At 43.0% G+C, this 17,721-nt stretch overlaps 2 protein-coding genes across 3 annotated transcripts in view; one reads left to right on the forward strand and one right to left on the reverse strand.

Annotated features, from left to right (window-relative positions):
• gemin4 (gem (nuclear organelle) associated protein 4) overlaps window positions 1-17,721 on the forward strand; it is a 79,791-nt gene that overhangs the window by 23,365 nt on the left and 38,705 nt on the right. The gene's annotated exons all lie outside the window — the stretch shown is intronic.
• Window positions 609-17,721, reverse strand: part of slc8a2b (solute carrier family 8 member 2b) — an 88,461-nt gene continuing 71,348 nt past the window's right edge. For both annotated transcript variants that reach the window (XM_076036533.1, XM_076036532.1), the window contains exons 11-17: window positions 15,859-16,232; window positions 12,802-12,905; window positions 12,230-12,247; window positions 9,529-9,653; window positions 7,902-8,001; window positions 5,646-5,921; window positions 609-5,114 (exon numbers count right to left, since the gene is read on the reverse strand). In XM_076036533.1, the coding sequence (XP_075892648.1) occupies window positions 4,738-5,114; window positions 5,646-5,921; window positions 7,902-8,001; window positions 9,529-9,653; window positions 12,230-12,247; window positions 12,802-12,905; window positions 15,859-16,232 (1,374 nt within the window). In that variant the 3' untranslated portion in view covers window positions 609-4,737. The remainder of the gene's footprint in view (window positions 5,115-5,645; window positions 5,922-7,901; window positions 8,002-9,528; window positions 9,654-12,229; window positions 12,248-12,801; window positions 12,906-15,858; window positions 16,233-17,721) is intronic.

A 17,721-nucleotide genomic window follows, 5' to 3' on the forward strand; every position in this document is an offset into this window, starting at 1 on the left:
TCATTTAGCAAAGGAAACGAGTCAAACGTAACCAGATAAGTTTAGATCAGAATAGGGCATAAGATTACTGTTTGTTGGTGACTGAAAACACCTTAAAACATAAAAACTGCAGATAAAAGCCTACTTACATTGTGGACATTTTGAGTAGTCCGATCGAAGTTGCTTTCAACACGTTAGAAAGTATACTGACTGACTTCAGTTTTATAAATCGCAGTCACAGCTCCACATTCTCTGATATTGAAAGAAAGATTCCTTACTTTGATCATTACATTACATAAAACCCCAAGTACAGCATATTATGTCATAGAAAATGAATGGAATAATGAACTTAAGTGTTTTCACGCACTTCCCCAAAACAAGAAACACGAGTGATTAACATATTTTAAAACTAAGATTGACAATCATTTCCAATTACATTTATTTTCTCTATAGCTCAAATAAAAGCTGTTGGATAGTAAATCTTTATTCGACCAATTATATTTAACCATTTCAAAAGTAATCAAGTATTTCAAGTAATTTGTAATGCAAAACAAAGCAGATATCACTTGGACATATTCTGTCCCATTCGAATATTTTAAAAAGCAACAAATAATGACTCAGACACATCCCACCTTGAAAATAAATTATATTTCAATAAGGTCAACTTCAGTTCAATAAAGACCCTCATTTTCTTTCATTAACACATTACACCTCATGCCATTTTCTCAAAAACAAGTTGTAATTTTTTTTCTCCATGATTTTTTGCTGCATTTCATAAAAAAAACTTAAATATCATTTTCATTTAATAATTTATTACAGCACTGAATAAATGTATATTTCTATCACAAGATATTGTAGTAACTCAAGTCATTACTTCCTTACAAAGGATCAGGCAGATAGAGAAAAAATTCATCATCACAGGAAAGAACTTTCACAGAGACACATTGAGCAAGACTGGGGCAGGAGGGTGAAGGGAAGGGGAGGAGTGAAGCAAGAGGGGAGGAGGAAGAGGGAGAGACGGTAATGGGCGGGTGGCCACTTACACAGACGTGTGAATATTGTACATGAACAAACAGAAAGATGACCTGGGATCCTGCCTACTGCAGACAGAGGACGCTCTCTTTTCACAGCTTCTAACGGGGACAAATGGTGTGTGTGTGTGTGTGTGTGTGTGTGTGTGTGTGTGTGTGTGTGTGTGTGTGTGTGTGTGTATTGTGTGTGTGTGTGTACGTGTGTGTGTGTGTGTGTGTGTGTGTGTGTGTGTGTGTGTATGTGAAATAAACCCCGGGTTAAAACATCCCGCCAGGCCGTCACAGTAGACCATGCTGCTAACACGTGTATACAGAGATTCATCATGCATCTGCAGAGGAATACAGAGGGGGAGGGGGCAGCGAACACAGACACACACTGGGGATCGGGGGCGTGGGAGTGGGAGGGGCGACTCCATGGGGAAGCATCACATCTAGCTACAGAAACAGCAAATGGCCGGAGCCAGACAGTCAGAAGTCCATGGAAACGTGGAACATTGTCTGGAAATTGTAGACAGTTCTGGTTGTTTTGCGTGCTGAAGTAAACTCTGTGTCCATCCTGCTGGAGCGATGCTGTGAGCCCTGGTGAACACTCAAAGCTGATCCCTTCTTTACATGCAGCTGTTGATCTCTTTTTTCCCCCATTCGATTTTACGTTCATTAGGCGTCTGCGTGTACGAGAGCGAAGCGGAGTCTTGGTCCCTCTTGGTGGTTTAGTGTGTATATGACATTTTACCACACATGCACGCACACACACACACACACACACACACACACACACACACACACGCACACACGCACACGCCACGGACATGCCTCGCAGTTACAATTACTAGCCAGAATCCAGCCCCTCCACAGCTACCAACAACCCCCAGACTGACAATTATACTGGCAGTGTTCCACATTGTTTCGTCATGTAAACATGCTACTTACACTCAAAACTCATCCTTCGAGAGAAACTGAATGCAAATATGTGCATTTGTGTCACAACAAACACTGGCGCAGAAACAGATGTAAATTGACCCCTTCAATAACGCTACAGACAAAATCAAGGTTTATTTTACATTTTTTTTCTCTCTCCTGTATTGCACATTAAAATCACTTTGCTTGAACTAAACTCCGAAAGCCGCACGCCTCAGAGTCCAGCAGCACGGCTTATTTGTGGATAAATAAAGATCTAAATAAATAAATATCTCAATAAATAATCTCATAAGTATACGTTAGTAATGCAGACATAAACAATTCAGCAGACAGCCAGCGCACTTTAGTAGATTTGATGGGATTATGTTTGGTAACTACTTTCAGAACAGCATGAATTGGAGCCTCCTCACAGTGTAATTCTTCAGAATCTAATCTAATTTAGTGATGATGTCATCTACACTAGCAGCTCTATTTATGCTACTCTAAACACTGTTTAGAAGTACAAAAAAATCGACCTTGGCTCTTTTTCTAAAGGAAAATTATACAAAATTGTTATTTTATAAAGGTTACAAAGAATAGTTAATTCTGGGTAAACTAGATCCACTCTTACAGCACCCATCATCCAAGGGTGACGTTTGAAATGTGCCAGCACAGGAATATGTCGACGTTATTATTAGGCAGTTAATATGACAATAATGGCGATGTGTCGACATGATAAATGAAAAGAATGCTGAACTCTTGAACCAAAAGCCAAGTAGTACTTTGTTATCATGCTATGCTGTGGCACACTTCCAATCAGAGGCATTTCCTAATTGGATTCAGTGTTGTTGAATCCCAATGCTGAACAAAATAGAGCTCAAATATCAGTGTTGTTCATGTCACGGGGGGGGGAGTGTCTGCATTTATGTTGAGTGTTGCAGCTCTGCTTGATTCCCACGTCCTGTTTAGCAGCAGATTATTAGCTTTGCCATGCAATACTAAGCAACATATACATGCTGCTGAGGGCAGAATTTTACAGATCTGGACAGTAAATATGCTAGATTTGACGAAGAACCTTTGAAACTACAGTGCTCCTCCACTAAACAGGGTCCAATCTTCCTTTCTGCAGAACCTTCAAGCCGCATGGGGAAACACTCACCATAGTGCACTTGATCTGATTCAACAAAATACAACGCAGCATCATTTAGTTAATTCAAATAAAGTGCAGCCTTGGCAGTCTCTGCAGCTGGGAGGATAAATACTAGATTTTCACTCTAGGGGTTTTTGTTAAGGCATTTGTACTGGCGCAACCTTGAAGCAGTGTTGCCCTCTAAAATTGAGACAGAACCACACAACCAAGGTTTTCTATTGTATAATTTCAATATTCTCCAGCTAAACTAACACTTAAGTAAAGAGGATGTGTGCATGAACGTCTGGCGGTGCTACTTTGGCTAATGTTAAAGGGTTAAAGTCTTATCCTGACAGCCACTACGCCAACATGAGACCGTGATGGCTGACTTTACTAAATTTCTTACAAATTTTGGTGTATTTGTATTCCACTTTAGGAAATGTCAGAGTTGCAGCAAAAGCTTTTAGCCACATGTTGTTTTTGTTGCTACGTCCAATCAAACAGCTGCATTTACTGGGCAGACACACAAGCACAGGGATGTAACAAACAGATTTCTGTTCAAAATCATGTATTTCAAATTGCTTTGAATTGGACTGAACATGCAAAAAAGTAACCATCCCAAGAGACGCGTTTGACATGAATTTTCAAGGGATGCTGGGAGGATTATGGCTCATGAAAATGTTTATCCACCCTCATTGCACCTCGATATCTTTTCTTTGTCCAGTCAGCCTGGAATTTACTTTCCATTAGGAACATCTTTTTAAAATCATGCCATTTCCACCGTGTCATGTTTGGCATCTGTGGTGCTGCAGTCTGTAGTTTTACAATATGATACATGGAACGAGAAGCAGAACCCTGACCTCTACGGAAAAGTAGCAACGTATTTGTTTTTCTCAGCCTCTCAGACTCGAAGCCATCGGCACGGCTGGCTGCCTGCCTGCCCACTGAGAACACTACACACTATTTACACTGGCCTTTCACTATTTACAGCGCGTGTGGAGAACCGTCTTCCGTTCAGTGTATTAGTCTAGCGTCACGACTTTATGAGAATGTCCTGAAGTAAACATACTCATGTTATTGTTATTGTAAACATTCCACTCATATATATATATTTCTTTTTTCACCCAGCGCTAAATCTCCTTGTAAAAGAAACATGAGGCTGCAGCAGAGAAGAGAAGATGGCGACGCCGAGGGGGATGCGGATGCTGTTCACTCAAAGCGACGCTGATGAATAGATTTCTATCTACATTCTCTTCTCTGTTAGTGGATAACACCTCCCTCTAATACAACCTTCGCCTGAATGAACTTGCTCAGTTACAACCTACTCCTGCACCTCGCCTCAATTTTTCACCTCTCAGAATCCAACCTCTCAATATACTTCTATTTTCTTGTCCATCTATTGCCTCTATTCACTGCTCCGTCCCAACCGAAACCACTTCCTCTTGCCCCTAATCTTTCCAGTAGCTGAGCCTGTTTCCCATGGTCTGTTTACACATGTCGAGGCGTACATACAGTGTGTGCATGTCTTTGTGTGAAAAACATGTCTGGAGGACGACACACGATCCTCGCATGAAATACCAGGACGCCTCCGACTTGCGATGAGTGCCACTAAGAAAAATAAAATGAAAATCCTGTCTTGTTTGACTGGTGGAATGTATGGATTATGCAAGAATGCTCCGACGGCTCTTTCGGCATTCTGTTTTAAAAGCCCTTGATGTGGCAGTAGGCCTCCAGGCTGGAGAAGAGGATGTAGAGGAACCACAGACCCAGGAACAGCAGGGTGGTGAGGAGCCGGGACTTCCTGGGACCACCCAGCTCGCCGCCGATGGAGGGCCGGCGTCTGAACAGCAGCACCGCCATGCTGATGAAAGCGAAGATGGTGAAGAGGGTGACGGAGAAGGCCAGCGAGCCGGGGTCCACCCGGAACTTCTTCCCTTTGATTTCCCAGTAGACGGCGGCCACCGACCAGGCCACGCCGATCCCCAGGAACACGTTGACGGCATTGCTGCCGGTGACGTTGCCCACGGACGCGTCGGCGTGCTGGTCCTGGATGGCGGCCACTTTGCTCGCAAAGGTGTCTGCGTTCGGAGAAAACGTAGATGGAGATGCTCAGAACATTCACACACACAGTTTCTGCCTCCCTCTGGTTCGCTCTTCTTTAAGAAGCCCAACATCCACCGACTGAATTCTTGCCCCCTTTCTATCACGGATTAATAATTTCAATATGGACAACAGCAAAAACAGTCCACTACTTTTACATCTATTTAAACTTTAAATACATTTTTAGCTACAACAAAACAACAATACAACAATAGTATTTCTTATTATATAACATATGTATATACACACATACATATATGTATATGCATATATGCGCATATATATGGACATACACTCATTTGCGTCTTTCTGTATTCATTATTCATTTCTAGACATTTATATCTATCTATATTATGTCTATAGAGCTTTGTAATTATTCGCCTTTGATTGTGATTTAGCATTTTACAAATAAAAGTTGATTGATTGATTGATTGATTGATTGATTGACTGATGGACTGATGGACTGACACATCCTGAAGCTTAAAGCAGGTGCTGGATTTGTCACTCACCCGGAATTGAAGTTCCCAGGGCGACAAACACCACGGCAGTCACTGTATCGCGAAGGCCCACGGTGCAGCCGAAATGTGACGCTAAGTCCCCGATGAAGGCGGTGAGGAGGCCGATGACGCTGATGGAGACCAGGAAGCAGGCCCAGCCGTTCCAGTACTCTGTGGGCGGCACGCAGGCGAACAGAACCTTCCAGAAGACGGTGAGGAAGTGCATGACGTAGTCGTAGCAGGACGGGAGTCGCCCCTCGCGACCCTCGTCGTCGTCGTCGCCGTCGCCTAAAGTGGAGAAAGCCAGAGATTAGTTTAGATTAGATTAGATTAAATACTATATTCATCACCAGGGGATATATCAGATTTTCTAGCATTTACCAGGGTGGAATGTCAGATGTAACTTCTTAAATAATTACATAAGAAAAAAAGGCCTCAGGCATTTGCACCTTTTGTTTAAAACATGGACATCAACACAAAAGCATTTGATTTCGGCAGATTTTTATTGGGGCTGTTTCACATTATGCCGTAATGAGAACTGACTTCCAAAATGTACACACGCAGGTACACTCTCATGAGAACAAGAACAAGAACAAACAGAATCAGGTATGCAGTTTACTGGTGTCCATTATGCAACAATAGCATAAGAAACAAGGAAAAGGTTGCAGTATGGGAGTGAGCTGAGCATTATATGCGAGATTAAATAGTTCTGTTCTGGTTCAATATTTGCAGTGCAGCGTGGGCCACTAATGTGTACGGTATGAGTCATTCTGAGCATTGAAGGCCCACTGCCACTTTAAAATCAGTTCATGCAGCCCAAGACGCAAGAGCAGAGTGTAGAGGAGCATTGTGTTGTGGGTGTCGGTGGAGCCGAGGCTCCAGGCTGCAACAGGGATGTTTGAAATTACAAGCACTTTCCCGTTCCCGCATGGCCGTTAACGTATGGAACTATTTGATTCTTGGAGGTTGAAAACGTTTTACATATCATCCAAAGTCAGTATTCAGCTCTGAAATCAGTCCTAGAGTTCCACCCTCTCAACAAAAGGTGTTTTGTGATGCTGATAGAGTGAAACCCATTGTGAGTCATCACTCTAATGACCCACTGGCCGTGGGTGGGCTGTTCCACACCCTTGCACGCCTGTCACCATATGAGTCGTTCGGCTAACCTGGGCCGAGGTGTGAAATGGGGATTAAACGCTGGGGGGCGGGGAGTGATTTCAAAGCAGTAATTTATAGATGATGACATGAGCAATTCCTCCAGGTGGACACAGACAACATCTTTTACACATCTCTCAAACCACCTTTCTGCCAAGATCAAGATGTGACCATTGAAGTAGTCAATGGAGGAGCAATTGTGAAGATGAACTGCATAGATCACACTGCCGAGTGTGGGTCTTAAAGTTTTTATCATTGGGATGAGCCCGTATCTGCCTGAGGATGTGCCGCTTGAAATAAACTGGAATTTTACGCTGTGTGAAGAGCCTCCTCTCTTTTTCTTGAAGGACCTTCTACATGTAGGACAACAATGCTCGTTCCTCTCTGGAAGACCGTACAGTTTTATGCTCCTCTTTGAGGCCTGAGTGATTGTAAACCTTCACAGACATGTTGCCGCTAATCTCTTTAGGAGCCAGATTGCCCATTTTACTTGGCCCACTTCAGCTACAGCTCTTTACATTCAAATGCAAAGGTCTGTAAAAACATTGACCTCATGGCACATCACATTTCAGTTTTATTCTACAAGCTTGCTCAAAGTGCACAGCTTGTTCAAACATGGTTGCGCTAGGAGAAAATAATCTTCTGCTTGAAGTGACAGCATACTTCCACTAGGTGATGCTCTTTGACTGCAACTGCGACACACAATAAACCTGTATGGCCTGCTGCACCCTTAATGTTCAATACAATTATTACCAGCCAACCATTTACCAAAGATAAAAGAAGATGAAGGGTGAGCAAGGGTGTATTACCAAGGTGTAATTGCCTCAGTGTTAGATGAGCTAAGTGGATTACGTTGTACAAATGTTTTAAAAGCATACTTTCATAATGAAGAATTTTGCCTTTAATAATTACAGGTTTCTTTTAGTGAAACACTTTGTGGTTAATAAAAAAAGGAGTATAAAATACTTTTATTTTTTTTTAAAGCCAGTGTCGTTGATTAAACAAGAGTAAAAAATAGATCAATAAAAAGAGCAAAAAGAGCACTGCAGCATTTCAAAGGTAGATAATAAATGTTAAAGAAATAACACTGCAGTCCATCCACGCAGTGCTCACCTGCGCTGACAGTGACTGCCTCCACAAACTGTTCCCTCCAGGAGTGCGTGCCGATCACCAGAGCCAGGTTGGTCTTCTTAATGAGCTTGTCAACGGTGCTCTGCACACGAGAAGACAAGACACACTTTGTTAGTGACCAGTCACACTGGGGGACAGGTGACAGAGTCAGGTGACGCTGCGGCGGTTGAGAAGAAAATAGAAAAGAGAAACAGACTGGCGGAGTGGAAAGGCGCAATAGACTGAGAACGACCCTGAAGCTCACTAATTAAATGTCTGTGGGAGCAGACACTCAACCCTGTGGTGCACCCGCTCGTCACTCTGAGATATAACAACAGCACAATCATAATTAGCAGTCCCAGCCTGGTGGCTGTTTGCCACTGTTGTTGACAATGAACACTAATGTAGTTTCTTTTTGGCACATATTCATATCTAGTAATCTCATTGTTGAAGACCAAAGGCAGCTGAAACATTGTGTTTAACGACCAATGATAACAAAACAAAACTTCCCTGTGAACAGAAACAGAACCATATTTGTTTATTATTGTACGGCACATTGATCAGTTCACTGACATTGATCTCCTGTGGATATAAATGAATGCTGAATTCCTGAACCTCTGACTCCAGCCACAAATCATCTGATACAGACCAGACAATAATATCAACTCAGGGCTTCAATCGACTTCTGTAGTCAAGTGAAGGCTGAGAATATTGAATTTTGACGCACTGTCTTGTGAATAAACAACAGGTTCTAATATATCAGTGCTGTTGAAATTATTTTGTTTACTGCTGACCTTGTTTCACTCTACCCTTTTGTAATGACTTCGACCTTTAAAAGCCATTCTCTCACTGTCTGAAAGTCAGGCTGCTGCTTGATTGGTGAGCATTCTCACTTTTCCTTCAGTTTTATAGCTATTGAAACTTATCTTTTGAATTCATTGAAAGGACTTCAGGAGTCGAGTCATGTCCTCCAGGGTCTCATCAGTCAAAGTAGCAGCATTAGAAAGGCATCATTCTATTTTATGCTGGACTCTGCCAGACCTACACTTACAAATGCAACTGTTGCTAATGCTGGAGCAAATTTAAACCATTTGAATTGCTTGTGGGCAACTTCAGTTTTGCAGCCTCATGCACCGGAGAAAACGCTACTGGAGCCAAAGAGCAGATTTTGCAGTGTCCTGTGCATGTGTTGAATTATGCATGCTTTGAGCAAGCAGCTGTAATGCTGTAAAACCCATATTAAACCTGCTCACCGAAACAGTGAAACTTGTGTTCGCTGGTGTGAGACAGGGTGTGATCGTGGGTTACGCAATTAGAAATGTGTGCTACACTATTTCTTCCTATTGTTATCAAACCAAGGAAACTTTCAAGGCAAACACAAAAGCTTCGTCCAACCTTTGGCTGGAGAAGGAACAAATGACATGCATCATGAAGGATTTGCTATTCATGCAGCAATGTTTCCACAAAAGAACCGTTTTTTTTTTTCTAATATCGTAGTCGTCAGTCATTCAATCATTTTTTAACTTCTGGTCTTGAGAGAAGTTGCAACCTGCTGCACGCCAGGGGGCCACAAACACAAAGCTGCTGATTTGGAGAAAAAGGAAAAGGATAAATGAAATAGACAGAGCACCTTAAACTCGTACGACTCCTCGATGACCACCTCCAGGCGGCTGTGCTCTCCCAAGATAGGCTTCCCCATCTCGGCTATCTTGCGGGCCTCCTCCTCCTCGGCGCTCGGCTGCCCTTCTGTAACGTCTTGCAAGGGGAAGCAAGAAGCAGAGTGGTGAGGGAAACAAAGTGCAAAAGCTAAAATCCATCTTTGTTTTGTCTCAAGGGTGCCTGTTAGTTTGCTTATGCAGGTTGTCTGTCTCGCAGCAGCCAGTTAAGACCATTTGTTTATGTATCTCAGTGACAGCAAAAATGAATTTAGAAAAAACAGCAAATATGCAAGAGGCAAACTTGCTTTACTGTTTGAAACGTATATGCTGTATCTGCAACTCACTATACACTTTTATTTATTTTTTTTACTTTTGAAGAACAAAAGAATAGAGAGAGGGAGTAATATAAATATATCTCTCTGCGTGCCCTCAGACTCAGCACCAGCATCTTTTATTTTTTTCCCCCGAGAAGAGGCTTTCAGCGTCCCCCTGACATCCAAAGATCGAAGTGAGGTGAGCAGAAAAATCAGAGCAATGAATCATTACGGGTCACGGCTGCTGCAGGGCTCCAACTGTGTTTTGGCTGAGTCATTTGAGGTTGGAGCCGCCTGGTACCTCTGCACAAGCTGCTGAGTCACAACAACATATTTTAATATTTCTTTTGCAAAAATTCATGAAAGCTGCGCAGCCAAAAATGCTCTTTTGACTGGGCTCTAAGGCAGCAGGAGTCGTGACTGTAAAAAAAAAAGAAGAAGAAAAAATGAAAAAAAAAATGGTTTATTACTTCTTTTGTATTTTTTCATGTTGAAGTCAGCCACATGTTCAGAGGGCCTCCTACTTCAGATGACAAAGATCAATGGCCTTTTTTCAGACGACAGATGCTTTTGGTCTTTGCGGCACTACTGCGCTTGATTAAAATTCACTATTTAATTTTTCCCTGTTCATCTTTAACAAAGCTGCTGTCAGTAAAGCCAAGCCAGACCCGGAGCACACTTCAACATCTCTTTATGCTAAGAATGTTTCCCAGGCCGACTCAGTTATCTTAAAAATCATCCCGATCATGGAATTCTTGTTTCCCTTCCACACATCCTGCTCTGAAACTATCGTGAAATAATGAAATGTACATATGTGATGGAACAGAGGCATTGCAGACTGATTTGGCTGTTCGCAGACACAGTAAAATCTGCATTGGGACCCAGAAACGGCAGTAAAAAACCTGCCTGGAATGTGAATGCTCCGGCTCACTGAAAAGCATTTATTTTCAGCCTCCTCTATTGTGCTGTGCAGAGATAAACAAGGAACAGTTCAGAAGCAAATAAATACAGACAGATTTCCACCCTCCCCTGCAGCAAGGCAGAGAGACAGAGCCCACAAATGTGTTTGGCTATTCTGGCGAAAAAGCTGAAGGCTTGAATGTCCAAAAAAACAAGCATTGTCATGACGGATGTTCTCTTCAACCGTGTCGATTTTTTCAGGAGACGTAAAAAAACAATCAGAATATGAGGCTGAAGAAAAGAAATTGCGCTCAGATGTACGACAGCTGATTCTTTACAGGATTCAAAACTAGCGCTCAATAATGGCAAGTAACAGCAGGACACTAATTTTAATCACACCAGTGGATGCAAGGCGATAAAAACAAACACAACTTTAATCATTGATGAATCAGTAGCTGCAGAGGAATCTCACCGCATAATTAGAACAATAATAATGATGAACCCACTGAAGGGCGGCAGCTGTGACGGACCTCAAGTTCAGCACAAAAACACACACCCACAGCAAAATCAACAGGAAGTTAGCAGAGCAAACAGTGACTGTGAGCTGAGTCAGGCTAATTTCATCATCCCCTGAGTTAATGCTCGGCTGAAGAGAAAAAGAGAAAACCGCCGCATCCACGTAATTCACATCATCAGCAAAGTCACGAACTTGATCTTCTCTTCCCTGCCCACCCTTGTCTTATTACTGGTTATTTTTCTTACAAGCACCAAAACAAAATTAGCCTTTCTTTCACCCTATTGTTCTCCTGTACGCGACACATCAGACGGAACGTTGTTCCTTTGAGGCTCGAGTCCTCCTACTAGCGCAGCGTCGCCCCCCGGCTAACCACTACGTGCTGCTGTGTTTAACTACAATATATCCTTGCAGTCTAAAAATATATTCTTTTAGTGGGGAAAAGTCACCCATTTCTGCTGGAACTGTGCTATACTGACACCTAAGCACACTTCTTTAGCAGCAGCTCAGCTCACAGACAATTCCTTCTGGTTCTGTTAAAAAAAAAAGAAAAGTAGACTGATCTTGGAATCCACTGCATTTTTAAGATTGATAGTCTCGTATACTAGAGGTTCACAAGACGGATGAGCTAAGTGTGCAAGGTCACCTGCACACACACGCACACACTGAGGTATTTTTCAACAAAGAGAGTCAGACATGGTTTTTGCACAGCTAAAGGACAATTACCACCAGACAACACAGCAAACCCGAGGCCAGGCTGCCGACACCACACCTTTCTGCCCTTTTTAATGGCTGCTGTGGGCCATTAGCCACCAAACGGAATTCTAGTCCTGCATTCTGCACCTGTGCCTTCCAAAGACCACTTGTCCAGGACGGGTCGACAGTAATGTGCACGCAGTTGGACTGTTGAAACACAAAGTTGGAGAAACACAGCAAGGGTCTTACCTTGGTTTAGTAGCAGAGCTGTGATGGAAGAAATAGACAAAGATAACAATAAGTATTAGTGGTATAATGTAATATAGACACAATAGTAATACTCTTCTCATAACAATGCAATAAAAAACACTTTTCTTCCCAAAATATGTGAAAATTCACATCCAAATAAGAAAAACATATTTTATGCTCTGAGGCTTCATTTGAAAAGTGTTTTTTCTATTTATCCTCCCAAAAAATCCCATTACTTTCTTTTTCTTTCTTCCCTTTGTCCTCTTGTTTATAGCTTAAACATTTTCATTGTTCCATGCAGCTGATCAAGTTTTAGGATCCTTGATTTGAATACAATAAGCAATGATTCAAATAGATGCAGTTGTCCGATTTTCCATGTTTCTTTTCTTGTTTTTTATTTGTTTTTATCAAGAGAAGTTACGGCTGAATTGATCGATGCTTTTTTTTTAAATTTGTTTTTAACCCCATGTGGAAGCGTGGACGATGATGCATTTCATTTAAATTGCACAAATGCCTGTAATAATTTCAACACAGAATCAATATCGTCTTTCAGTCAACGTAGAACAACGTACCTGAGATTCCTCTCTTGAGCCAGCGGGGCTCCTCCAACACAATGAAGAAGTTTTCGTGCTTTTCGTATTCCTCATCATCAATTATTCTCACCTGGAACGCCTGACTGTGCACACAAAAGTAAAAGAGATTAGCATTCAGAGTTCTATGTATTCTACACATCCTTACAAATAAGTGTATGCACGGCTTCACTGCACGCGCAAACACAGACACACACATCCATTAACAGCGTGACACGCACACACACATACACTCACGCTGCTAGTGACAGACACACAAATGAACAAAAGCATTTCATCAATAAGTAATGTCGAGCTTGCAGGGTCCTTCACCACAAGCCGCCCTTTGCTATTGACGTTTTTGTCTCGCGCATCTCAAGTTCCATCCATTAACACCACAACACGCACGCACGCACGCACGCACGCACACACACACACACACACACACACGCACGCGCGCGCACGCATGCACACACACACACACACACACACACACACACACACACACACACACACACACAGCCCATATGGTGGTCGGCCACCTGTTGATTTGGATCAGGACCGACTGCAGGGTAAATCAGAGCAGAAGGAAGCAGGATGCAGAGAGGCTCCCGGATCAATAAATGGGTCAAAGTTGGGAGCCAGAGAGACAGACTGTGAACAAGTTGCCTGTGCACATTTGTTCCTTGCTCCTCCTGTGATCTATGGAATAATCCAGACGCTAGAGGTTTCTTTGAGTGTATGCATTAACCTGCAAGCAAGGTGGAATGATAGATTGAGGAACCCATTGAAAATGTCTGAAAAGACAAACCTCGAAAGATGTGGTTCATTAAAGAGATTCCTCATCCCTTCATGCATCGCTGTGCTACTGATATGCTACACGACCTACGATGTGGTCCCTTGTAAGCAGCATTGCTACCTTCAAAAGGCCTGTGTTCGTTTAAACTACGAGTCATGACTCGAGAAGCACAAAACTGCAGTTTCAGTCCCCCAAACGTGTTTCCAGATTAGTCCCTCGGCAACTCAAATAGCTGGGTGGTTTCCTGCCGCCAAAGAAAATGTGTTTACAAATTTGTCGTGTTGTGCTTCTGTACCTGTCTCGTTATTTAAAACTAGTGGGGCATTTTAGCCTTGGATGACTCAGTGGTTTGCTTGCAGATCTGACTGGTTTGAACAACACTTCAAGGCGTGGATGTAGCCAAAAGAACCTTCCAGTAAACAGTATATTGCGCAGCTAACTGGGCAAAAGGACTGACAAAGACCTAAGTGATGAAATTATCTTCACATGTCTGAGCAATGAACATTCTAAACTTGAGCAAATAAATTGAGCCGTGCTGCAGGGCCTGGCTAAGTGCTGCCTGGTGAGGAAGGGATGGAGCGCAGAGCGGAGCCCAACATTCGGAGGGAATTAACCCCAACAGGCGCATTAGAGCTACTCTGAGACTGTGAAACTGCAGCCACAGCAATTTTCACACCCGTAGTTGGACCTCAGGGGCAGCCGGTGCGGCCGGGGTGTCGTTGGTAATCAAGCAAATGAATGTAGTCAGACAGGTGCTGGAGAAGGACACACATGGTCACACACGCTGAGTGCGCCATCATTATCCACAGGGAGATCAAACTGCAATGAATCACCCCCGAGTGAAAATCGGAGGCAAATATTCATTGAGACTACAAGGACTTTATCTGTAATTTCTTATTTTTTTCCATCATCACGGAACATCCTCCACATTACATCTCATCAAATTCAGGTTTCGATTGGTGGTTGCACCTGCCAGATGACATCTCCTCAAAGAAAGAGATAATTAAAGAGGTGAGACTGCGCTGAAACATATGCATGTTTGTATGTTGAAAGCAGGGGTGTAGGTTTTACGATACACTTTTAACGGACAGGTTTTCGGCCAACTGAAAAATAAAACGTAAAACCTAGTGGAAAAAAATAAGGGTCACTAATGTGCTAGTTTATATGCGACTCTTGGTTTTACCTTTCCTGCTATTTGGCCACAGAGGTCAGTGGAAGACTCTCAAACCAAGCAAAGACAGTGAGAATTCAAACAAAGGCTATTTGGAGATAAATAGGCACCAAATCGCAAAATGCCACACACGCACACACACCTACACACACACACGCTCTCTCACACACACACACACTCAACACAATTTGCTCAGTGTCCCCTCTGGTCAGTCTTGATGAATAATGGATTGAAGTGGCCTGCACAGGGTGATCAGGAAGAGTGAAACCCACACAGAGAGCCAAATTAATCGAAGAGAAGAGTGGAGTGAGGACAACGAGGGTGAAGAGGGTGAAGAGTGTGAGAGAAGAATGAGAACTGAGAATGATGAACTGTTCTTTGTGCTTCTATGGCTTCATAATAAATTCCCCAGAATATCAACTCAGCAGGACGAAAAGGCAATGATCAATTCCTTCGAAAGTATCTAATGATTCAGCTGCTCGGACTTCAGTGATCAATCCATAAACACTCGCATCCTCCTGCAGAACTGATTGATTAATTATCTTATAGTCCATGCACATGAACTGGGAAAATGGGTGAAATTATGTCATTCTAAGATTGTTGGGTGAAAACTGAGTGGAGATGTTATTTACAGCAGGAGGGCCTGGCAAACATGCGCTTCATGTAAAAGAAAAGCAGACACTTCAGACTTACTGGCTCTTTGTAAGAAGCTCGAGGTTCATGGCCCCAAACCCTTGTTTTTCTTCAAAGTTTCATTTAGCTTATGGAATGACTTTACAAGGTAGTCAATTCTCCAGTGTTTGCAAAAGCTTGCAAATGTTTACACACTCAGCAGGAACAGAGCCGCACTAGCAGCACAGTAAGCTGAGTCATGATTGCGTAGACCTAATGAAGCTTAATTACAATATTAACCTTCCCTTTTGTTTCTGTCTCTTTCAAAGTCATAAAGCGACTTTACTTTTAAAACAGCCAAAATAAAACTTTTTTTCCCCCTTTGCTGCAGGCCCAGCTCTGCATTTAAACAGCTTTAAATGGGGAGGATATGATGCCTAAGGCTGTCAAGCTGACAGAAGTCAGTCTTCCGACTCACGTGGTCTGGTCGTTGGTGAACTCCAGCTCTCCCTGGGCCTCCTCGAAGTCCTGGCCGGCCTTGGCGCTGCCGGACTCGGTGTGGTACGGCAAGATGACGGTTCCGCGGGCGCCCGAGTTGCGTACCACCGTCACCTCCATGGTGCCGACGCTCTCGCTCACCCGCACCATGCGCTCGCTGAAGGTGAAGATGCCGGCGTGGTCGTCGTCCAGGATGGTCACCGTGGCGACCAGGGGCTCCATCAGGCGGGCTTTGGGCATGGCGCCCACCTCGTCGCTCTCGAACATGCCCTCGGCATCGCCCACGCGGAGGTTGAGGAGGCGCACGAAGAAGTGCTCGTCCTCCTCGAAGATGTCGTCGTCGATGATGCCGACCTGGACGAACACACAGAGTTATTGTTATTTAAGTTATTCTATGAGCCCGGCTCTGAAAACCAGATTGCGGTTTTATTGTGTGTTGTGATACCTGATCTCAATATTTTGCAAATTCTTGGGCCAAGAACAGATCATCAGCCCTCACAGAGGCTAGGCTCTGGTTGCAACAGCCGTAATCCATTTTTTATGATGTGATCATATGACAGAGCATCTGCATATTAAGTGACAGGTGGGCTCCACCAAATCAGATTGGGAGGATACAGTGATTCAGTAAGCCAGATGGGGTCCTTTCTACACTTTCAGGACTGGTTTGAGCCATGTCGACTGCTGCCAAATCAAAGTGAAACCTGCAGTTTATCCAGTGTCAATCACAGCCATGGGTTTTAGGAACCCTGCTTCACACTGGACGGAGAGGGAAATATGCTCAAAACAAGATTCACTGTGAATTGATTACTATATTATTCCTTTGATACCTATGGAAGAATGACCCATGTATTTTATTATGCACTTTATCTTGAGGTAACAGCTTCATTTTCTTTGTTAGAAATCAAGAAAATCTAATTAACCAGTGTGCAGTCATCACACTTGACAATTATCCCAGGCAAAGAAAAGTTAATGAAATAAATTGACTCATTATCACAAGAGAACTATATTTGCTGTATTGAGAAAAAAATGTAATCACAAGATAACAGTGGATTGAAAAAAATACATGGCCATACACCACTTCTGTCGATTTGTTATTACACTTGTCTTAATTCATCATTCTATGACTTTTTTTCTAGACTGAGGCTCTCAAGTGCCCAGTTTCAAACGATGCCAGTAATGCAACTCAGTCCATGGGTGAAGTTCTCCCAGTGCCGTGCAGAATTTCAGATCAACTGTTGGGTTCCATGAACACGAGGCAGATACTGGACTGGAATTGGAGTTTTTGCAGACGGGACCTGGAAGTTTAATTGGGTTCCCTGCTTCTCATTTCTGGCACAGCGATCGATCATCTACACTCTCCAGAAATGGATGAAAGTGACCTTTGCGGCGCACTCACTCCGTACTCACTCTCCATCAATGCACTGACAGTAGATGGGGCAATTTATGCAGAGTGCTTTTTTTCCCCCTTCCTTATATCCGATACCTTTTTTTTCAGGAGACTCTTCAGCCTATTGAACTCTGCTCTCATTCTGCCCTCAATCTTCTTTTGATCCTTCATTAAACCTCAAATCTGAAGGGAGTCTTGCTTTTACCTTTGCGCAACTTCCTACATACGTTTCAGAACCATGCCTCAAAAAGTCTGATCCCAAGTGAAAACTTTGTTGTCATCCATATAGAAAGGCAGCAAACTGAGCACTGACTGAACAATATCTAGAATTTGTTTCAAGCCAAAGATCAGCAGTAAATATCTCAAATACATTCTGATGCCACACTTTGATGTCGCTCCTGGTTTGAAAATCTGATTAGAAACTCATGATGGTTTCTCCTGCAGAACTTCATGTGG

The sequence above is a fragment of the Nelusetta ayraudi genome, unplaced genomic scaffold (assembly GCF_046127955.1).
Source record: "Nelusetta ayraudi isolate G7.1 ecotype Tasmania unplaced genomic scaffold, CSIRO-AGI_Nayr_v1 ptg000048l, whole genome shotgun sequence".
NCBI classification, from domain to species: Eukaryota; Metazoa; Chordata; class Actinopteri; order Tetraodontiformes; family Monacanthidae; genus Nelusetta; species Nelusetta ayraudi.